The sequence below is a fragment of the Poecilia reticulata genome, chromosome 23, assembly GCF_904066995.2.
Source record: "Poecilia reticulata chromosome 23, P_reticulata-male-v2, whole genome shotgun sequence".
Classification (NCBI taxonomy): domain Eukaryota; kingdom Metazoa; phylum Chordata; class Actinopteri; order Cyprinodontiformes; family Poeciliidae; genus Poecilia; species Poecilia reticulata.
Genome location: NC_088852.1, coordinates 6,885,092 through 6,908,788, shown reverse-complemented (window position 1 = coordinate 6,908,788; position 23,697 = coordinate 6,885,092). Strand labels below are relative to the sequence as shown.

Here is a 23,697-nt window from a genome sequence, read left to right as displayed (position 1 = left end):
TCTATGTTTGAAATTCCTGGGAATCATTTGACCAGAGATGTTCAGACTATTTTGCTAAAGAGTCTGCGGAGGAACACCCTTGGACTGCACGCTTCAGATCTCATCAGAAATAAGCTTGTTGTTCAAATTTCAACACAATGCTTCAAACTGTGCCAAAGGTGAACTGGACCTTACATAACATATACGTTCTAATAAGATTGTGATTCAATTACAATCTTGGAGTTGTAATTGACTTTGAACAATTCTTTTAAAATTAGGTAAAAAAAGGTTTTAAAGTGATCCAATTTCAATTGAACAACTAGAGCTAAATCAATGATATGTTATACAGAAATAGAGTCTTTACACATTTAAAGTTTTTTTTTCCTCACATATATTTCTGTGATGTTATTCTAAAATGGAATGGAGTTGCCAAACTGTGCAAGAAAGTCATTCTCCCTTTCAATGCTTAATACCATCTAACAATATTGCCCCCTTTTTTTTCCCCATTTCTGAAGTGTGAAGCTATTTCATCTACCTAGCTCTACCTTGTTTATATTGTGAGAATGTGCTGTTTGATTCAATGTCATGCTTTAAAAAAAAACAAACAAAAAAAACAACTGCATGCAAAGGTCAGCAGCTTTGAGGTTGAGGATATGTGTGGATGACTGTGAAGGCTTCGCATTTCATTTTCAGAACGCTTGCTTGCATAAGCCAACGTTGTTTTAACCGTGCGCCCCGGTGTCCACGGTGGTGGATGATCTTTGGTGATGAACAATTTGCTCAGTGAGGTGTGACCGCGGGCATTATAACGGGGAGCCGTGCAGTGAGCGAGAGCGACAGAGACCAACAGGGGGAGAGAGAGAGAGAGAAAGAGAGAGAAGAGAGAGAGAGAGAAACGAGAGAGCAAGTGGGAGGGAGGGAGACTGGAACTCTATTCCACACAGACGAACCCACAGAGGCTCGCAAAAAGCCGTCTCGCCTGCAACACACTCACTCTCTTCCTAGCACCGCTTGCAGTGGATTCTCCATCTTACTACATACGTCTGCAGGTAAGCAGCTGACATTCTCTTGTCCTCTTAGATGTCTCTGTTTGACCCTGGATGTTTAATTTAGCAGGCTTGTCTTCAAGGATATGGAACGTATGGGTTTGAGTCATACTGTATCTTGTAGATACTGAAGCACAAACATAGCTGCAATAACACAGCAGGTTAAAAAAAATAAATAAAAATCTGATGTACACAAACTAACTGTATTTCCTCAAAAATGTAAGAAAATTGCCAGTGTGTTGATAACTGGAGAATGATAAATTAGAAAGATGAAATCATCTCTATTAGCTGTCATACAAGGTTAATGACAGTGTCTCTCAGTGTGACATCTGGAGAAAAACCATGGTAACATATTTCATTAGCATGTAAATCCATGGTTATGGTGTATCCATGACTGCTCATCCCATTTTCAGCGCAGCATACAGGGAATATTTGCAAGCATGTGCATCTGTTTAGATGTCAGTGAAACGGGAAACATTCTAGCTGAGATGAATCGCACGAGAAACTGCCCATTTGCAATCAAGAGCAAAACCTACACTTCTTCAAACGCAGCAGAAAAAACCCCCCAAATGGTTCTCAAATCTGTGAGATTACCGCAACGTCTTTGGCTTCGGCTGTCACCATGGCAAAGACGGCCAGTGGAACGTCTGTGCTGGAGAGCATCCTTTAAAGCAATCAGGTTCAGGGCATTCATCAGAGCTTAGATTAACCCGAGCAACTACCCAAATCAATAAATGTCGCACTCAAGCTGTGTTCGGAAGCTTATTTTAAAGTATCAGAATACATTATGGGTTAATTCATAAGAAATGCTTAGCGTCTCGCTCCAAATGGTACCTCGTATGCGCTAACTGGAGGTGCAAGAGCACGTGCAAGAAAACACAAGAAATAAATCTTGTTTGTAAACAGGGAGTTAGGGCTGTATAGCTAACTGTGGTTAAGTCACCTGTTAGAGTCTAACTTGTGATGCAGACCTTTCAGAGACAACAGTGTCTTTTTTTTTTTTTTTTTCTTTTACTATTCGACAAGATAGCAGCTTTCATTAAGGTCGATAATGTCCAGGGACTATTGACTGCAGCTGGTTGCATAATTCAATCTGTGGATCTGCTGCAACTCATGAGTTGATTATGGGACCTCTGATGTGGAAGATAAAATTCTAAATAATTAGAACTTGAGCCCCATTAAGACTGGGTTTTGATCAAACTAAAGGCTGCATATTACAGTCTTTGTTGAGTAATAATAAACATGGGCAATGTTAAATACATTTTACAGTCTTAGGAAGATGTAAACGGTTGCACACAGAAACAAACAAAAATGTTGATTCCAATTGATGGTGGATAATCAGGCGTTTGCTGAACTGCATTCATCTGAATCAGGCTTATTTAAGCAGGAGAACATCTAAAACATGCAGTGTGGTGTGTCTAGAGGACCAATTTCCTCTTTTTACAAAAGGGTACATTGTTGTAAGAGAGCTTAAAGAGGTAGAAGTTCAGAATAATGTTTGAAATTTTGGTAAAAAGGTACAAACTGTTCATATGTTACCTATTTTAACCACCATAAAACAACTTCAGACTCAAAAACGTCAAGGCAGCATATGCAAATGTAAAGAAAAACAAATAAAGTACTAAGAATAAAAGACAAATTAGTCCTAAAGTGCCTTACAAATTCCACTCACAGCATGCGTTTCACTCAGGAAGATTATTGTGTTTGTGGCTCCTTCCTTCACCACATCCCATGTTAATAATCATCAACGTCTGTGTAAATAACTGCCAAACATGATCATCCCTCACAACATCATTATGGTCATTTGTTTTATAAAATGTTGTTTCAAGAAAGCACCACGACATTTTTAGAACTGGAGTCGTATAAAGATAGATTTGAGTGTCAATTAAACTCCTAATGGCATTTTAAGTGGTTCTGTTCACAACAAAAATGTCAACTGAGGTAAAATCTCTTGAAGAAAACTTGACTTGGGTTCAATCTGGCAGTAGAGAGGGATAAACTTGCAATGTTTTAAAATGAAGTGGTGAGTAGAAATTGGCAAAAGGGGCAAATGACCTTAGCGCAAACACAAGCAGCAAAGGTTGAACTAGCAGCTTAGAATGTTAATAATAAAACTTTGATTTTCCTTTGTATGTCTACTAAAGTGGAAGAATGTGTACATTTTGATTTTATACTGCATACATTTTTAAACGCTTCCATTTATCATTTTTAAAAAGCTGTTGAAGTTCATTTAGAGAACTGTTTTAAAATCTTGGGGAACCTAAGTCATGTTTTAGTTCACTTCAGTCTTGTTCTAAACATAGTGGGGGAAAAAAATAACTCAGTAGTAGTAATGATTTTACTCAGGGGGAAGCACAATGGCTCATTCTAAAGTGCAAAACGGATCTGGAATGTCCGATTTAATCAATGATTATGGTAATGTCTGAGCAATAAATAGGGCGTCATGTTGTTGCTGTTTACAAAACACAGTTTAAAATCGAGTGGGGCAAATTCACAATCATGTCTTTCATATGTTAGGTCTGATAAACTGAAAAGAACTTCAGAAAACTTTTTAGGTATATGTGTTTTTCTCACAACAGCTATTTTCTACTATTTTGTCTTACAAATAAATGCTTAGTACTCAAACAAAACACTTCCCTCACTTGACATGAAATACCTCCCTGTTGGTTTAAAACACCCAGTCACATTGAATATTTGCAGAACTGACATCTGGAAAAGGTCACTAGATGGAAGACCGTGACGTTAAAAAAGCCTTACTTAAAAACATGCAAGACCATGAGGGGGGAAAAAAAAAAAAAACATGTGTGCCCACATGCAAGAGCACTTACACATAACCATGGAAATAATACTAGAGTGAAAAAAGTACTGCTTGTAAATACGCACTCCCACACATGCATGAAAAAAGGCAACTATCACCCACAGCAGTAGCCATTTGCAGGAAGGTGAATTGCTCCATTATACTGGACTGTGTCACTGATACACAGACCAGCTAACAGCAGGTTTGTTAAAAAGTAAAGACATGGGCAACTGTCAGATCATCTCGGTTTGTGGCTCCACGGGTTGTAGAGTCTCGGCTTTAGCCAGTCAGCAAACACAAACAGCTCTACTTTTGATCGTCTTTCTCTATTTCACCTCAGGTTTTACAGCATTTTCCATCCTAATTTTAACTATGTGATCATGTTTTTTTCCCCTTTAAATAAGGGCAACTCCAACTGCAGCATTATGATTTGTGAAAGACTTACAGAGGCAACATTCTGACACCAGATCAGTAAAACAAAAGCAAATGTTCAGACTACACATTATGACCAAGATGGCTGCTTGTGCTCAGAAAGTGAATCAAATAAGGGATTCTGATAAACACACAGAAAGACTCTGGCAAACAAAGATGCACATGACAGAGACTGCTGCAGTGTTGAGCTTCTCTCTTGCACTGATAAGGGTACAATAGAATAATAATATGGTGGGTTTGAGTTTTTGGCTCTGTTCTGCTGCCTGTGTTGTTTGCTCTGTGCACCTCTGCTTTATCGAACGCAGCACAGCATCAGATTCATCCTTCCATCTGATGGAAATGGAAACAAAATAACAGAAGGCATGTGGTTAATTTCCTGACTGACAGCTGGTACACTTTAGTTCCATTTATGACCACAACTTAACCAGGCATGAGTCAGATGTGGTGGGTGATTGCTGAAAAAAGAAGGATGGTAAGTAGCTAATGAGGAAGCTATGCGGACTTGCTTGTTCGTTACTAAAAATGATGGATGTGGCAATCAAACTGATTATTTATGACAGGCAATTCATCATTATTAGATGACACTGCAATATATCTTAACTCCATAACCTCAATTGCTTTGGCTTGGTCAAGATGGAATACTTTCTTCTTCTAGTATCACTGGTTTTCTTTTATTTGGTAGACTTTTTTTAAGTATTTCAGGGTGACAGGAATGCATCTAAGGGCGATCGAATACTTATATAACCAAACCTTAAAGGTGTGGTCATATTCTGAATAAAATGTTTGATGCCTGTGCAGGTCGTAATAATTCATTACTGAACAAGCAGCCCTGGAGCCTAAAGATGCTTTAAAAAATAAAATAAAATTACAGACTGAATAAAAGTTGAATATCAAGATGAAGTGATAACATACAGTTTTCCCAAACAAGTCTGTTTGTGCAATTTCTTAATTGCACAAATTTGTTAACCCTAAAGTCAAAACTCCCCCAGTATGCACTCCTGATCAATATTTAAGGTCAAACTTAGAATCTGGAGTATGTTTCAGAAAATTGGTATGGATATAACAAAACATAACGCAAGGATTGGCAATACTGCTGAGGATGCAAACACCAAGGATGCAAATGACTGCCATATTGCTCCCAAATTACTACTGCCATATAGTTATATATAATTCAGGTCGTATAGGTGTAATAATTCAGAAAATCACAAGACTTGATGAGGTACAGATATGACAGAGATGCAGGAAGGTGACAAGCCTGCTGCGGTGAAAAGAAACTGCCCCCAGAAAATAAATAAATGGAGGTACTGTCTTTCCATGCACATTAGGTAACATAATGTAATGGAAGAAACCTGAGTAGTATTTGCTAACTCCATCCTGCGTAGTGTTTTTCACCTTTTCTGAGCTTTCCTTCACTTTAAGATGATGAATAAAAGTGATACTGTAGTGAAATGTGAGAATGTTAGCCAAACTAAATTATACATACCTTCTGCTGTTTTAATGATAAATATTTTATGGCGGAGCAACCGGAGAGAAAAGATAATTTACTACAAGACACTATTCCCTTTTTGCTGTTTATTTGTATTAGAAGCTGTTGACAAAATCTCTGAAGAAACCAGAAGGAAGAGCGCGCGTGGGTGTTTACACCAACTACAGAACAGTACAAGTGGGCAAATAAGTACACAGTGTGCAAACATACAGACTGAAGTCCAAACTCAACTACAATCACATCTCTGCATGTCTGAACAGCGTGCAGGTTGGTCACTGCAAGCTCCAGCGAACAACTACCAAAAATAAGCAATACCCCTATGGAAACTGATCTTCACGCTGCTCAATCAAAGTGCTAAAAGTAGAGTGTGTGTGGGAAGCTCTGCTTAACCCTCTGTTAGTCAGAGTTCAGACTTTTATTAAGAAAGTGTCGTTCGTCTCTTGAGGTAAAAATACAGGGAGAAATGGGTAGTTAAAGAGGTAGTCTACTGACCACCGAGACTTTTTTGGCTCATAAATGATCTAATTTATGAGCTTTTGAAAAGGAAAAGAATCAACTGAAGACACTAGAGAAACATGACATGAATCTGCAAGCATATGTTGCAAATCAAAAAAGAATAGGTTGAAAGAGCAAAAAAAATTATTTAGAAAAAGACAGAGCATCAGAGAGAAAGAGAGCTTCATAATCGTTGCATATTTCTGGGAATATTGATGGGTTATTTTTTTCACTCCCACACAAATATCTTTATCTGTTTGAGAGACCGAATAAATCTGAGATTTAAAGACAACAAGGCCAAAAGCCTGGGTATGTTCAGAGGAAGTTAAGTACAGCTGAAGCACACAGGTTGTTGTTCTCCCAGGGGAAATTCCTTTGGTGCTCCAATCTTTTCACTGAGGCAACACGCTGGTGACTTTAAACCATGTAATGTTTTACAAAAGAATAGGAGGTCCCCCTATTCTTAAGCTGACTAGCCAGACTTCATTTCTTCAGTACTCCAGCCCAGCTTAGAGAAAATATCTCTCAACTGCTGCTTTTCAGTTACATATGAACTGCATAAATGGATGGATATGGATGAATCTGAACATCCTCCAACTTAATTGTTTTTTCTCATCAGGACTAATATATAGTCTCTTCTGGCACTTCCTTGTTTTTTTTATCACCACAATTTTGCATTCTTCCTGCACATGTTATGCTTGAATGCATTTTCACTTTAAGTTTCTTCTTTTATTTAACTGTAAAGCACTTTGAATTACTTCATGTATTTAAATGTTTTATGTTACTAAGAACTGGTGACATAACGTTCTTAGCTGCCGTCTACCTTCAACATTTGGTTGTCATGAGTTTGATCTTTTCAACACTTAAATCACTGTAAGTGGGCCACTAAGTAAAGTTCTTCTTTCAAATGTGTTCCTTGGAAAAAGACAAATTAACTGATGCCAACTCTTTCAAGTCAAGTCAAGTCAACCCAAATGTTGCAGAAGAAAAGTGTGTCACCAAGTGTCCTGTGTGTTCTTGTCTTTTAGGTCATTTAGTAGAGAAGCCAGCCCTTCCCCGCCTCAGGGGTCAGCAGAATAGAGAACAACATGTGACAATCAGTGCCTCGAAGTCGACAGCATGCTTCGATTCCTTTGGACGATGGCTCTCTTCTTCTGGTATTATTTGCTACTTCACAGCCGAGCTCTGGCCGACGAAGAGGCCACTGGGGAACTGACACCATCAAGCAAAAATTCTCCTGAAGAGAAGTCTAGCATTTACTCGTGGCTTCCATCCATGCCCAAGTTTTCCTCATTTGGCCTTTTTGGGAGCTCAGGTGGCAAAAATGAAGACGCTGTCTCAACTACAACTGCCAAAGGGGTGACAGAACTAATCGGTCTCTTTGAAGACCATGCGGGATCAGGAGAAGGGAGCAATTCTGAGGAATCTCAACAAACCACAAAGTTGACTCAAGGGCTCTTTATGAGTGTGGCAAAGATAAGAACTGAGCCACCTCCCACTGGGACATCAGATTTGCCATACAGCAGCATAGCTCACAGCAACAGTGAGACTTTTGTTTCTCCCACAAGCAGCTACATCAGAAATACTCTGTTCACAAACAGTCCTCACAGAAGTAACACTCCTGAACAAAACACAACACATATGCTAACACCATGGAGATCCACGACAGCGGAGACTTCTAGCACAGGTGCCACTGAAAATCCCCTCCCCAATAGTGTTTACCGGGAGACCATCTTTCATACAGAAAGGATTTCCTCAACAATCCCACCACAAGCTACAGCTCCCACTGCCCTGACATGGAAAACAGTCCGAACCACAACACCCAACCCGGGACTGGTGGAGACTACTCAAACCAGCACACACCTTCTGGGGCTTGTTACTCTTCCAGCCATTTCAGAAAGTAATTTTGTTGGGGAACAAGAAGATTTATCTGTTAGTGTTGCCCTTCATTCGGTTAAAGGAACATCAGAAATTCCCTCCACACAAAGTAACTCGAACTTGGGCTTGTCTGAGATCAGTCTGGTGAACACTGAGCAGCAGCCAGGGGTTACTTCGACTTATTTAAGGACAGATCATACCCCGGTGAAAGGCGCAACCTCAGACATTAACCCCACACAAAACCCTTTAGACCTGGGTTTCTCTGAGACCAGTACAGTGAACTTCGAACAACATTCAGAAGTATTCCCTGCTGCCCTCAAGACGGATCATAACTTAGAAGTGGTCAGGACAACATCAGAAATATACCACACACAAAACTACTTAGACATGGGCTTCTCTGAGTCCACTACGATGAATGCCAAACAAGAGCCAGGAGTTTTCTCTTCTACCCTCAGGAAGGATTCAAATTTAGTGGCGGCGACCACAAAAGCAGAAATCCAGACTCCACAAAGCCATTTGGACTTGGGCTTCTCTAAGACGAGTATGGTAAATGCTGAACAACAGCCTCGGGTATTCTCTACCACCCTCTGGATCGATCGTAATTTAGCTGTGGAATCCATACCAAGCACAACTCAAAGCCAAAGGCCCAACTTTCCAATTGTAGAAGGTAAGCAGACTTAAGCAAATCCATAGAGCCTGAATTGATTGAATAAATGTGATCAATCATGTGCAGGCAGGTCTTTAGGGTTCGATAGATGTTTGTCGAAAGGCTACTCATAGTTTGGCTTTTTTCAGTGATATCTCTGCCACAAGGATTGACATTTATATAAAACCTGAATCCTACTGAAAGTGTATCAAATTAATGCTGTGTGTGTATCAAAATTCTTATCAGTCTAGTAAAAATATGCTACTTATCTTCTCATTCTCAAATCTATCAATAATCAATCTGGCAGATGAATAATCTTGATCATTGAGCTTTATTGCTTAATTTAAAGAGAAAGAAAGAAAAAAATTATAATATATAATCAAAATACCTTTTAATCTCAATGTGAAATGTCTGCAAATGTCAGATTTCTGAGGTTATATGTTAGGACAAAAATACAAGCCTGTAATCAGTTTTAAAATGATACACAGATGAGTATTAGGTTTTAACATGAAATTATGTTGTTTACTGGTCAAATAATTGGTCTATTAAACTTATAAAGACAGCTGCCAGCACTATAAGAGCTTTTGGAAAAAAAATATCTGCTGTAGAAACACAGAAACTCAATTACACAGCCTTATTAAATTTCCAAAGCATCCATAAAGCATAAAGCAGTGGGATTCCTTGAGCAATACGCTGTGGGCGACACAAAAGACACTTTGGGTGATGTGTTGTTTACTTATCATCTCCCCTAAATCCTATGTTAATTTTCTTCCAGCTGTAATCCATCCCACACTGTTTCTAAGACTCTTTATCCCTCATACTACAACTTTAACCATCGATGCGTTTCTTAAAAGCATAACCCATAAGTAGAAGACAATCTAATGTGCAGAGTTTACCAATCGGAAAAGGAAAAGGAAAAGGTGGTGAACAAAACCATCTAGTGGAAGAGTATGTTTCAGCAGTCTCTGGTTTGACATTGAATCAGTAACACCTTTTTTTCTGCCCATCCCCCATGACTGGTGTGAGGCTGGTGTCTGTATGTTTAATGAGATTTCAGAAGGAGATCCTCCTGCAAGTACAGACACATTCATCATGTTGGGTCAAAGGTTGGGCAAGAAAATCATGAGTCGATTATTCCAAGCAAGGGAGGCTTTGGTATGCATTTGATGAAATCATGATTCATGAGCGTCAAGTGCCTTATGCTGCCAATCCAACCCATGTCTCTTATTATATTCCTTAAATACACCATGGCATCTTAATTAATTTCACACTGTAATTTATTACATTGTATCATCCTATTTTCTTTTCGGAATAATTTGAACCTGCTTGGCATTCCTAAATGACCCACATGTTTATCCTCACCCTAATTGGATTTGAACTTCATTAATGTAGAGCTACAGTTTGTTAAAGTATAAGTTTAAGATTTTCTGAATACGTCAAGGCTGATTATCAATGCTCAAATGGTTTCCAACTTTGGGAACTGATTTCTAGTGTTTTTTATATGAGGTACAAAGTGAAACTTTCTTTTATTTATCAGCTGTGTTGGAATGCAGCGATCCCAGACTCTGATCTCGCACCCTGTGCCGAATCTGCCGAATGTTTTGTCTGTGGCGATTGTTATGTCTGCTCTTGTTTTCAGCTGTGCATTATACTGTGGCAAACAGCAAAGAGAGGGGGGTTTCAGCTGGGCGGAGAGGGCTTCTGTGTTCATGTATCAGTATTCTGAATGCACACTCAGCGAAACCACCATCTCTCCTGTGGGACCGTCTGTTTGCCAGTTGCTATTAGGATGGTGAACGGGCTTCTTGCCATTTAGACAGATCCCTCCCTCCCCACCCCCTTTCATTTTTAAAGTCATTTTATCTTTCTACAAACACAAATCCCTTTCACTTTGGTCCATGGACATAAAATTCAGCTTCAGGGTCACTGATGCTTGGAGAGGGTTAGATAAAAAAAAAAATGTGTGAGAAAGAAATACATATAAATGTACACACAGTACCTGAAGATTAATGGGGATTAAAATAAACACTACCCAGTTTTTGCAATTTGAGTAATTTCATGTCTGAAGATGTTAAGATTCTTCTCCACAAAAATGTGTAGTTCTTCATGCTTTTAAAGAGCATTTGCTATGTGACCTTGCCCTTGAGGAGGCTGTCAGGGATGAAAACGAACAGCAATGCTGCGCGTCTGTGTCAGATAATCCATTAAGGCACCATGCAACACAAGCAAACAAGGACAATTAGAAGAGAATAGGAAAGAAACAGAGGTTGGGGATGTAGGCTTTTGACACTGAAGTTTAAACTCACCTCCTTCCTGTGTTTATGTCATAAATCAGTAACCATGCATCTATAAGTAAGTATTGAAAGCCAAGTATTTTTGTAGTTTTGAGAAACCATTTTTTAAGGCTGACCAAATTCTGTTTTAACCAAAAATTCTCTAATGAAATTTACAAGTTATACTTCCTATATATTTAAAAGTGGGATATTATGTAAAATTGACTTTTTTTGTTTTTCTCTCACCAAAAACATACCTGCAGAGTGACTTAAATTTTTTAATCTTAGATTTTTTTTCATGAATGTCTGAGGAATACTTAGCTCCTAAAAAGCACCACCTATTTCCACTGCAGAAAGCTGCAGCTGAGCTTCTATCTCATAGAGCACCTTTTCCTACGTCTTTCCCACTCAGCTCCTCCAGACCAGCGGTTACAAGCAACGTATAAACACCTGGTGGAACTCCGAGTCTGCTGAGATCATCATAGAAATTACTTCTCATTTCAATGCTACAGCACAACATCATCCCTTCAAATGTTGTAGAATAAAAACAAACATGCTAATTCCACCCTAAACGGCAGGAATAGAAAACCTGAGACTTATTTTGCCAAAGGTAATGCTGTTTAATCAATGAAATAAAAACTGACGTGAGTTAAATGGAGTCATAAAGAGCTGTGATCCAGAAACAATTTCCTTGTGTTCTAGATGTTGTTCAATACCTAAAAGCACAAAATTATCCAATCTTGGGAATCTAAAGGGGAAAGATGAAATTGTGATTATCAAGAACTTTGTTTCATATAAGCAGCAGATATTAAGATATTAACACAGAAATACTTTGTTCATTCTAGCCTGTTTTTCTATACAGTCATGTCAGACTGACATGTAACAGGGAAAGCAGGGCATCTCTTTATGTTTGTTATTCTCGATTAGATTATCATACTGCTGGTTTCTACTCTACTGCAGAGACAGAGAAATCTCTGCTTTCTTTGTCTATTGAACCTCAGGGTATTTCTAAGAAACCCGTGAGTGTTTTTCTTTCAGAAAACTCACTCAGGCTTATCCTGGTCATGATGAAATAGGGAGCAACATCATCTTTCTGTTGAACATAATTGGGAGCTCTAAAACATTACATGAAAACTGCTGAGCCAAAATCAGTACAGATGGCTCAGAAATCCTTGTTTCAGTGCTTGTAACGTTAATGATTATGATGATAAAACTGATTTGCAATTCACAGAAAGGCTTGCTAATAATTTTCTAATGCACTGTGATATTTCATGACCCATTTCTGCAATCCGGTATAAACAACGAATCGCAGGAATTTATAGTGACATCGCATCAGAAAAAGTCAAACACTTATCGTGGATATAAAATCTTTCATGTATTTGAAAATGGTTAAGGGAACTGAGCTATCTGACCTCTTTAGGACATGATAAAAGCAGATTATACACAAACTCAATAGACGCTAAAGTAATAATTCAGCACTAACATGAAAGAGTGACCTGCTTAGCAATTAAAGAGGAAATTTAGCTTCTTCAGCTTTCCTTACAACCCCTTGTGTTTTTATTTTTGCTATTTAAGCATTCTGTACAAGCAGTCGATCATTAGAAATGTTGCCTATGATGAGCTAATAACCCGGACCCTGACTGTTCTTACGGGATTAAGTCAGCTTGTGCACATGTTTACTCTCATTAAACCATTTGCAGCAGATTTTATTATGCATAATTTAATCTCCTGTCACATGCACATGTGATCCTGTCTGTAACCAGATCTGAGAAACTGCACTGAGCTGCTTGTGTTGTTGACATAAAGCAGTAACCCTCTCATCAATTTTTAAAAGCTTATATTTCTTTGTTTTTAGCTGCACAGCTAATCCACTGCTCCGTTTACCTTCACCAAGAAGAATTATGTTTTACATTTTTCAACATCTAATTAAGGTTTGGACATTACGTCCTTACAAAACCCTGAAACAACACTTGCCTTTACAAAACAATTCTCCATTTGCTCTGTTGTTAACAATCACAAATTTTGTATGCTGCATAGAAAGTTTACCCATAGAAACCTAATAAATCATGAAATTTCCCCAAATTAATGATGCTTATGTTGATCTTTATGTTTTTGTAAACCTCTGACCGGAATTGTACCACTGACCAATATCAGATTATTCCGGTCTGTATTTTCATACACAAGTGATAATTATTTTCCTCATTTTCATCGAGGGAGTTACCAAACTGTGGTTTAAAAATCTTTTTACACAGTTGTACCTGGTAGGATTTGTATTTAACGCTGAAAACATAAAAAGTTACAAAGACATAATACAAAGAAGGGAGTTTATATTTTGCTTAGTCATGAAAAATCTTCTAAAACTAATATTTCTCCACTTCTGTTTACACCAGAAAAGAGTCTAGATTTGTAGTGAGCCAGGATGTACACACCCATCCACATAAGGATGTCAATGTAATTGGACCACAAAAGGCCCAGTCTACTGTTCTATGGATGGCTGCCTGCAACTAAGTGGTTGATAGACCAATTCTTGACAGAACTGGGTTGAGAAATGTAGTCGTTCCATTTTCTACAGAGTCAAGTCTCAGATATGCTGTGTGCAGACTGAAGAAATGGTTAAGCTATCCTTTGGAAAGCTTCAGGTCTACCAAACTGCTTCTCTACTCCAGAGATGCAGTGCTTCGAGAATTAAATTACGCTGAGATCACTATGAGGTGAAACTGCGTGTGTCTTCCTAGAGCTACCAGGCAAAGAGACTAAGGAAGAGGATGAGGCTGTGGTTACTTCAACTACAGACGGGGACGCTGACACACATTTGACAGACACTTCCACATCATCTGGAGAGCTACTGAAAACATCCACGGCACACAACATAGGTAAGAAAACACATCAGCGACAAATCAGAGTTTCTTTTAAATTACACTCCTGTTCAATCATTTATTTTCAACCAATTAAGACTGCTTGCTGCTTTTTTTTAAAAATATAAACCGTCCTGCATGCTTCTATACCTGAAAAAGTGTGACAAGTACCCTGCATCATTTCCTTGTAACCATTAATTGCTTCCAGTGGGAGAGGAAAGCTGCTCACACACAAGCTGACTGTTTAAGAGGACACCAGAGAGCAGAAAAGATAGGGATCGATGCCCACCCACTGAACAAATACGCCCCAGAAATGTTCTCAGATATAAAGAAAGTAATTGGTTCAAAGACAAGCAGCTGTTATTTAAGAAAAACAACTAATAAGCACTTAATTTATTAACTGATTACATAAAAGGGTGCCATTTTTTTCTAAATAAACTATATTTCTTTCTGAAATCTGATGTGACTGGGAGACAAATGGAGTCACTGCTGCTAGTAAAACAACACACAAAGATAGTTGCTCCAGCTAGAACAGGATTTAAAGAAACAAACATTCCCACACTGCAAATAAAATACAGCTTTAGATGAGCAAGTAATAAAAGACTAAAACCATCTCCTTGTACTTCAACCCCATGCCATCTTTCACTTTTACTACAATTTTATACCTATGCAAATTGAGGAAGTATTTTCAGGGAATATTTCAAATATCAATTTAAATCATAGTGACAGTTACATTATCCTCATTATTGTTTCTAGGACGAAGTGTAAAAGTGTAGGTCCATGAAACATTCGCATAATGTCAAATGATAAAATATTCTCATGAAACTGTTTTATGTGTTGGTCGATTGTAAATGTACATAATTATGAAACTTATTTCTGTTCAGATACATTTTTGAATGGATCCACTTTTGGCCCAGATCACAGCAGCAGATGTAACCTACATTACCTCACCCAGAATAGCAGATGATGTGATGTGATTTTCAAAAATAGACCTGTCGAATTTTCCACACGTTAATAATGAAGAGAAACGTGCCATTTAATCTAGCAGGTCAAAAGTGAGTGGGGGGAATATATAAAAAAGATAAATATTCTAAGTCTGTGAATCTATTTATTTTCTAAAAATACCCAGAGACTGATAAACCAAATTTGTTATTATACTCATTCTTGACGGCAGGTCTCTTTTCACTGCATAATAAACAATTTAAGAAGTTGCTGTTGTTTCACAATTGCCCTGAAGTAAACTTGTCCTCCTTCTCATAATGTTTAATCTAACTTCCCTCAGAGCTCCTGTTTAATTGCTTTCCCAGAGGTGAACCTAACAGAAAACAAAGTCAAACAGCCTACAACTACATAAAGACTTTAGTTTCATGAGACAGAATAAACTTGCAGCCAGTACAAGATTGAAATGGGTTTTATAGTCCTTTGACAACAAAAAGAGTACTTTGTGTGTATTACTTTTCCTTAGCTATAGGTTAGGTGCCTCAAGTGAGACATTGCAGTCTTTAGAAGTGTGACTGAAAGAAAAATGAATACAGTCATGTGGACAATATGATTTTTCCACATTTCTACTACTAGTCTTCATCAAGTATTTGAATAAAAAGTCTGTTTGGTTTCATATGAAATAAACCATGTGAATTTGTTCACAGAGATGCCATGATTAACACTTTGCTATGCAGATTTTCCAATTAAATTGAGTTTATTTATATAGCACCAATTGACAACAAGGTACTTTACAAAAAATAATTTCAGTTCAATCATACATACAGTACATTCCAACTGATCCAAGTTATCAAATAGTACAGTATGCTCAATTAGTTATTCAGATTAAGTTTTTATCTAAGGAAACCCAGCAGATTGCATCGAGACTTGTTATCCAAAACTAAAAAGCGTATGACACCACTGGCCGCCCATCCACCTAAACCGACATTAAAACTGAAGTGTATGTCACACTTTTCTTTTGTTTTAGGGGAAAAAACTGGAAAACTATCCTTTTTCTTTAATTCGAATACGTGTTGAATGAATGAAACTGCGGCTGCTAAATACAATAGCTTACATGAAAGCATCCTCTCTCTGTTCTCTACAGTATTTATAATCTTTCCCTTGGTATCCATCATGGTTACTTTTCCGTCTGCTTCTGATGTGTCAACTTAGCTCAACACGAGAGACTTGTTAACACAGGAATGTGTCAGATAACCAAGCAGCATGAAGTGGAATGTCAAGCTCCCATCTGTCCGTGTACCGTAGGCTCCCACACAGCAAGCCGGCAGATCAAATGTGACGCCAGCTGACTAGAAAGAAGAAGAACATGGGCCTAATTCATCGCCCATCACTGTTTCCACTCAGTCTGACTCGCTGGCTTCCAAGCCATTGCCCTGAAAAGTAAACAAATGGCTAGACAAGTCACTGACCTAACAATGTCCCCAACCCCACCTACTCTATCAGCAGCCTCCACGTTTAAAATACCTACAGTTGCGTGTTTGTTTTACGCTTCAGCCAAATTTTCCGTCCCACTACTAAATGCTATGGCAAAATAACTAACATATCGTTGGAGGATTTGACAAATATGTCGATAAAAAGTCAAGCATAGGTTTTTAATTTGCCTTAACGTTTTCATGTAATCATGTTTTATTGTAATATGAGATCATGCATGCACTTTCAACATGAGCCTCTGTAGCATTCAGCAAGACGTCCTGTAGCCTGATTCTGCTTCTCACTGCTGACCTTTCAATCCCAACTCTGCTAATTAGCAACACGAGGCAAAGCTAGTTAGCTACCCTGTGTAGTAGGCATAATTTCTATTTTTTTTTAAAGCAACCACAAATGCATTTTTGATGGCATACTTTTAATTGTAGTTTTATTTTTCTTGTCCACCTGTGACCATTTTTATTCTGGCAACACAAAATAATTTTAACTTTATATGTGCTTTCCATGTTCTGTTTCAGGCTAGCTCAGACTTCTGTGTGCAGTGTGTTGCATTTCAAAGAATCAGCTGAATATTTATACGACTATGTTTGGATACTTGGTTGAAAATTGTAAAATTGTAAGACATTATATTTTAAATTTATTCAGACCAAGAAGCAGTTGGTTTGCTGATTTAATGACTGCATAACATCTTTTTCCTGTTTGAAATGAAAAGTGTGACTGTAAGGCTCATTTTATGCCTTACATTCCTTACACAATGGTATGCTATGGTAATGATTTTGGTAAAAACACACAAAAGCGAGTTTTTATGACTTCATTTTGTTCTCAAAGTTATAAGACAATAAAAAAATTATTTTTTTTTAAATCAGTGCATCAGCTCACAAGTAATCTGTTTTGAATAAAGGTTGATTATTAGTTTTTTGCCCTTCTTGGGAAAATGACAAAACTCAGGACAAAACAGCAGACTCTCTGAAGTAGAGCTGCTCTATTACACTGACAGAAGCACTAGTGGCTCACTGTGGGGTCATATTTCTGTAAGCTTGACATTTTCATCCAAGCCTGGGACAGTTATTCAACACTCAGCTCAGAAAACAAACAAGAAAAATGATAAAGACAAGAATCAGGCCAGGAGGAGAGAAAAATAATGGTTTTAAAAACATATTAAGCAACTAGGAGGACAAGATAGTGCCTTTAATATTGTTACTTGAATGTCCCCTTTCTCCACGTACCTCAAGATGACCACATATTGTTTGAACAACACCCATGAGCCTTGTGTGATGCAGGCAAAATGCATTAGAGGGTAAGAATGTTTTCCTCTTATTGCAAGAATAATAAAAGGTGTTTTTCATCCTTTCTTTCTCCACCTGCAGCTCCAAAGCCAGACATTGTTAACATAACAGAACTAGCAGCAGCCTTGCATTTACTCTAAAAGACATAAAAACCAGCTGAACTAATAATGTAAAGCATGCTAAATTACTTGCACAACCATGTAACTTGAAAAACATGGGAAACAAAAAAAGTTTAGCAGCACCAGATCCACCGATGGGTGTTTCCCCTGTTTTTGCCAGCATGGGCTAAAAGAAAATTAAAACAGCAGCACTGAACTAAGAGATGGGAAAATGTTGGGAAAAAAACACAAGAACGTAACTTACAAAAGTGAAGAGTCTGAGACCAAAAAAAAAAGTAAAACCAGAATAAAAACTTAGTTGGAGTTGGAAAAAAAAATAAGACAACTTCAATTTATATGGAAACTTTTTGAGGTTTTGTGGTGCCAGGGCCAGGACATTTATAGTTTTAAACTGGCACCACAAGGTTTGATGAATTCTCCAGGTATTGCTAAATGGAATATAACCAATGTTTTTCTCAGTTTGTATAAACTCGTGTAGCTACCTACTTACACAAATTAGAAAGTGTGAGGAAGATCCTTGTGACATGAAAAGAATTGCAAAAAGCTAATGCTTCACACTTCTCTGAAGTGATTAACCGTGCTGTCAGTTTATTCTGGCTGCCGCTTTCTATCATTGGGGGTCCATTATAGTCCCCGGCTGTTCATGAAGGTGTTATTGTCTCTGATAAGCCAGCAGCAAGATCACTAATGAGTCTGTGTGTGCAAATCAGATGCTGTTTCTCCCTGTGGGTTGCACTAGCTCAGCCGTAGCAGCCAACCAAATAATTATTATTATAAAAAAGAACAAGCATAAACATGTGAAGCTCTGTGATGTGGCGTCTGAAAAAGAGACATGCTTTCTGTATGAACTGGTTTCGCATTCAGTTCAAACCACGTCAACATACTACGACATGACCCGTGAGTGCTTTCCTGCACATTTCACACAGACATGGTTACTCCCAAATCCTCAAAGCTAAATGAGTTTCTTTGTAGTGCCAAAACATGACGAACACGATCCATAAGTAAGTTACACGGAAAGTCCAGATGGCTTATGTAATGCAGGAAAAAGTGGCTCTGTGGTTGTGACACACACACACACACACCCACACACGCACACACGCTCGCACGCACGCACACACACTTTCTGGGCCTAGCTCAGTTTAAAGTTGTGTACTTACAAGTTTTTCCAGGATTAGCACATTACAGGCAGCATTATTTTTGCAGCGTGGATCAAAGCAGATTGTTTTCCACTCTTGCTCTTACAACTAGCTAAATGTTGTGAAAGATTCCTCCAGAGTTGTAAATAATTCATCCTCTTGTTCTGTCTCCTCAATTTTTGACTGTCATAAAATTTTTATTAATACTATCAGATATGCGAAGTAAATTTAATTGTCTCATCATCTGTCACTGCAGGTATCCTCTCTGAATCTCCATCAGTACTTCTGTACACTGAAGACTGGACATCTAACCTACCAAGCAGTGACAGCACCTTACTTCCAGACTGCAATAAGGAACGCTCTGGAATCTGCAACCTCTCCTACACCTGGGATGCCACTACCTCCCTGAGGATGAAACCCACTCAAAATATCACTGCCACAAACCAGTCAACCAACGCCTTCCTAATCCCAGCTACACCCATGTTGGTGCCCTTATACACCGACTGGAACAGCGCCATGGCGGCCTGGGGCCTGGCGTGGGAGGCCCATGTCTACGGTGCAGGCGGAGTCTTTGCGGCGCTAACACTCGCCTCTGCACTCAATCTGCTTTGCTTGCCACTGAGATGTCCGTCTGGGTGTGGCTATTTTGCTCTAGTCAGCCTGTTCCTTCTAGCTGCTGCATGCACCAGGTCCTTCTCCCTTCTTTATGATGCCTATGGCCACCAGGATCGCATATCCTCCACAGAGGCCTCGCTCTTGCTCTTTGAAGCACCTTTTCCCTGTCTTACTGCGGCTTTCGGTTTGGTTTTTCTTCTCCTCTCAATGCGCTCAAGAATGCAGCTCTCATATTCAGCCTTTCAGAGACCCTGTTTCCTGGCCTGTCTCGTTGTCTTGCACTTTGCTGCTGCATTTGGTCCAGTGACTTTCTTGAAGTTCTACCGCCAAACGCCCCCTTTGTGCCTCTTTCTGTCGTTGATCTCTCGTGGAGCCTTTGTGGCACTCGCAACATTTCTATCTGCTGCCTATTTTGTTTTCTATATCTATGTGCGGGCAGACTCAAAGCACATCTATCATCTAAACAACACGTCTCCAACGCCAGCTGAACGCTACAACCGCTGCCCATTTGCTGAGAGTCGGGACTGGAACCGTGCAGCTATAACCGTTTGTATTTCAGCATTGTTTTCTCTAGCTTGTGCAGGACTGCAGTTTTATGCAATGCTTAACGCTATGGGTGTTATTGGTGGAGAGGAGGTATTCTACCCTTGGCCCTGGTGGGCTTTCCAGTTTAGCTGTAGACTGTGTGAACTTGGGGTCTGTCTCACCTTAGCTTTAGTGGTTGCTCAACCAGTTTTTTGTTCCGACCAGCTTCCAGCAGCTGGAAGTTGTTGGACTGAACTCCTAGCATCCAAGTCCCCCATCCTGCCGGGGACCTACCAGTGGACACTCAGCCAGCAGGAGAAGCTTGCTATTGTTGACACTGTTGGACTTGGCGAGACAGAAAGCCTTCCACTTTACACTCTGATGGATGAGAGACTTGGAAGCAGCCTGAATGGCTTGGACCTCCTCTACCACAGCAACCGGGCCTTAGTATATCGAGATCTCGACTTGGACTTAGGGTTATTGGGTTCAGAAAAACCTGAGGACGGGCGAGGCAGAGAGCCCTCAGGCGGATCTTCATTTTCAAGCGACTCCACTGCAGACCTGCGACCCCCTTCACCAATCAACTTGCGCCGTAGCATAGATGAAGCACTCTTCAGTGAAGCATTGTTTCCCATGAGCCTCTTCAGTCCTGTTAGACCTATTTGCTGCAGTGACGCATCTGTCAACAACCACTGGACGCTTCCAAGCAATGGCCCCTGTGATCCTCTCTCCACCGACTCCAGTCTTTATCGAACCTCATCCTGCCTCGAAATGGCCTCTCAGCTCCAGTTTTCCACCAGCCAGTCCCAAGGTGCAGCCACAGAAGGAGCTCCAACATCTCCTTCCACGGGCTCATCCTCCAGCAATTCATCAGCTGAACGTTGGAGAAGCAGTTCCTCCTCCTGCTCTCTGTACCGTGCCTCTCTTGCTGGCTCCTCTCTTGTTCTTTGCCCAAGTTCAGAGAGACATACAAGGCAGCTTCCACAGGAAGGTTCACATGTGGCCTCCCATAACCCACAAAGACACTACCAAGCTCTGGGAGCTGCCTCACAGGAAAGCCTGAACCTGTCAACAACTGAGACAGATCGATCTGTGCAGCAGGAATTTATTTCGGTTTGCAGACAAATGGATTCGTTAAGCATCTGCAGTGAGACTATAGATTTATAAAAACCCTCTTAATAAAATACTCTTATTAAGAGGGACCTGAAATGAGTGTCTGCTTTGTGCAGCAAGATGATTGGAATTTTAAATGGTATTTGATAGTGCATGTCAGCTTTACGTACTTCTTAAACACTATAGCTGCAAAAATGTTTCAGGAGGTTTGATAAGACTTCTTAAGGATTTAGTGAATGTTCTCGTGAGTCTAAGTGCCAAGACTGTCAAAAGCCAAGAGACTGTTTGTAAATTTTACATGTCTTATAAAAGCAGATGATGCTAGTTAAATTAAGAGTTACTTTTTATTAAGTGGTGATATAATAAGGAGGTATTTGTACAAATGTTTTTATGGCATTCCAACATTCCAATAGGTTGTACTGTGACAAATATAAGCTCTTACCTGCTACTGTTGTAATAACCTACATAAGCTTAGTTATTATAACAAATACTTAGTCTGGATGTTTTTTCTTTTCCCAAACGTAAACATCTCATATCTACATATTTCTCTGAGGTATGGTGCAGCACTGCCCTCTGCTGGCATATTAACAGTATATTTTACATCTGTTTCAATACAGTGTTGTAAGAGTGTTAGCCCCTTACAGATTTCATCAGTTTTTGCTTTTTTGCCACACATAAATGTTCCAACAATAATCAAACAAATTTTAACGTTAGGTAACGATAAAATACAAATATAAAATTCACTATTCAAATGACATAAAAAAAAAGCTCTCCAAACCAATCTCACCCTGTATTTGAACCGCAAACCTTATAATTGTGACAACCTTGGTTGCAGTAAGTTCCATTGAGAGCTTGCAACAACTAGCAGAAAGTTAAGACTTTGACTATTCCATTCTTATAACTTCACTTTATTTCATTATTTTTTCTTTTGTTTGTTTTGAGCAATTTTAATTCGAAATTGCTAGGTAACAGGATGTAAGCAAGGTGATTAGTTTCTTGAGGGTCTTGCCAAAAATGCTTAGCGTGTCACTTCAACCAGTGCTCATTTTACACATACATAAAATCATTGGAGGATATACTGTATGCTAAGAATTTAAAAGAAATTGTGAGAACTCACAGATATCTGTTCAATCACTTGGAGAGATGGATGCTGCTGTTCCTTCTTCTGGTTAAGGGAGGCAGAAAATACAAAGTAAAGTATTTCTTTAGACTTGGAAGTGGACTCCCCCGTTGCTGTAGATGGTGATGGAAGTGGGTCATGAATGAACTGAAATGGAAAACAAAGAAGCACAGCATGCTACAAAGACTATAAAACTATACCGTATAATCAGTTCCAATTGAGGATATCAAACTTACAGTTCACTGGAATTCAAGATGCAATGTTCCGTCCTTCAACTTTAGTGCATGCAACTTGCAGCAATCCTACATAGGTAAAAGAAAATATTTACAACAAGGATAATATAATCTTAAAAGCCTTTGTTGTATAATTAAGAGTTTTATTTAATTACACAGTGGCAATAAATTAACATCGTTAAAAAAGAGAGGGGTACAATTTGTTGAAGTCTGTGTAATGACTATTAGAGCTACATTTACAGCATAATATAGGAAACAAAGTTAGATGCTCAAAAGACCTCTTAGAGCACAAAAAGTAGGATAAAACAATTTCCACAGTCACTGTACGTTGTCTAAATTTCTTGCCAGTAATTGAATTTTGTAACTTTGAGAGTTAAAAATTGCTGGAGTCAGATAAAAAGTATTGTCCAGGTAAGCTGGTTTTTATCCTTTTAGCATTTTACCTGAGGAAGTTCACTACCCAACAGAAGCAGGTCATGCTAACCTGCTCTGTGCCTAAATTAGTTTATGTGTTAAGTCAACATTACTTACTTACATGTGTTAGTTTCTGTAGGGATTTTTTATAACACTAAAAAGGTATATTTACGTTGAAAATGCCGCTCTCCCTATTTTTGATGAGTCGCAGCTGCGCTAGTTGAGGGTTCTAGAAATGGGGCCCCTTCAGGGAGTTCCGCGTAAGTCGACCACTGTGGTTGAAAACTCGGCTCATCGTCGCGGCTCCGTGGCGCTTCGAAGACAGTCAGCCCTCGGGAACCCGCTGTAAGCCAGTCTTGTAGCACCCCTGTGTGGGGAGCTCTGGTCTCACCAGCCTGCAGATTATTTTCCTAAACTCTTTTTGAAATTTTTAATTTCAATATGGGTGACTATTTTATGGCCACGTTCGGCTAAGCTAGTAGCTCAGTCTGCTGTTAGCTCAGTAAAATTGATCAAAATGCACATTTCCCAAGACAGAAATCAGGATGAGGTCTGGGTAATATAAAGTGAATCATGAATTGTGTCAACAGCGTATTCATGTTCTAACACAGATTGGTTTCGATAGCTAGTTTCCTTTACTAAATTAAAAGTTTGATTACTGGGTTCTCAGTTTGCTCTGGTTGTCTTTGTCAGAACCATTTCGTTTGATTAACCAAAACATTTCTGTGTGACAAAAAAACATGAGATCTACTTTTTCACGGCACTGTACAATCCTGACTGGCATATTAATTTAAGTTGAAATAAAGCGTTAAATATTTGTCGTCT

The 23,697-nt window shown here is 39.0% G+C and overlaps 2 protein-coding genes across 3 annotated transcripts in view; one reads left to right on the top strand and one right to left on the bottom strand.

The window, feature by feature from the left end:
- Positions 1–22,366, bottom strand: part of LOC103459217 (uncharacterized) — a 30,257-nt gene extending 7,891 nt beyond the window's left edge. The window contains exon 1 of the mRNA XM_081603775.1: positions 22,223–22,366. The gene's annotated coding sequence lies outside the window, so the exon portion shown is untranslated. The remainder of the gene's footprint in view (positions 1–22,222) is intronic.
- On the top strand, positions 637–23,689 carry prrt4b (proline rich transmembrane protein 4b). Of its 2 annotated transcripts, XM_008400595.3 has the most exons (4): positions 640–1,028; positions 7,264–8,780; positions 13,768–13,905; positions 19,109–23,689. In XM_008400595.3, exons 2-4 carry the CDS (start codon positions 7,355–7,357, stop codon positions 21,157–21,159), a joined length of 3,615 nt encoding a protein of 1,204 aa, XP_008398817.2. In that variant the 5' UTR covers positions 640–1,028; positions 7,264–7,354; the 3' UTR covers positions 21,160–23,689. The 2 variants fall into 2 exon arrangements, with proteins under 2 accessions (XP_008398818.2, XP_008398817.2); XM_008400596.3 differs by lacking the exon at positions 13,768–13,905 and having other exon boundaries at positions 637–1,028.
- Positions 23,690–23,697: the final 8 nt, after the last annotated feature.

Coding starts and splice junctions, on each gene's coding strand:
- prrt4b (XM_008400595.3), top strand. CDS start 7,355: ATGCTTCGATTCCTTTGGACGATGGCTCTCTTCTTCTGGTATTATTTG. Junction 8,781..13,767: donor CAACTTTCCAATTGTAGAAG/GTAAGCAGACTT, acceptor GTGTCTTCCTAG/AGCTACCAGGCAAAGAGACT. Junction 13,906..19,108: donor ATCCACGGCACACAACATAG/GTAAGAAAACAC, acceptor CTGTCACTGCAG/GTATCCTCTCTGAATCTCCA.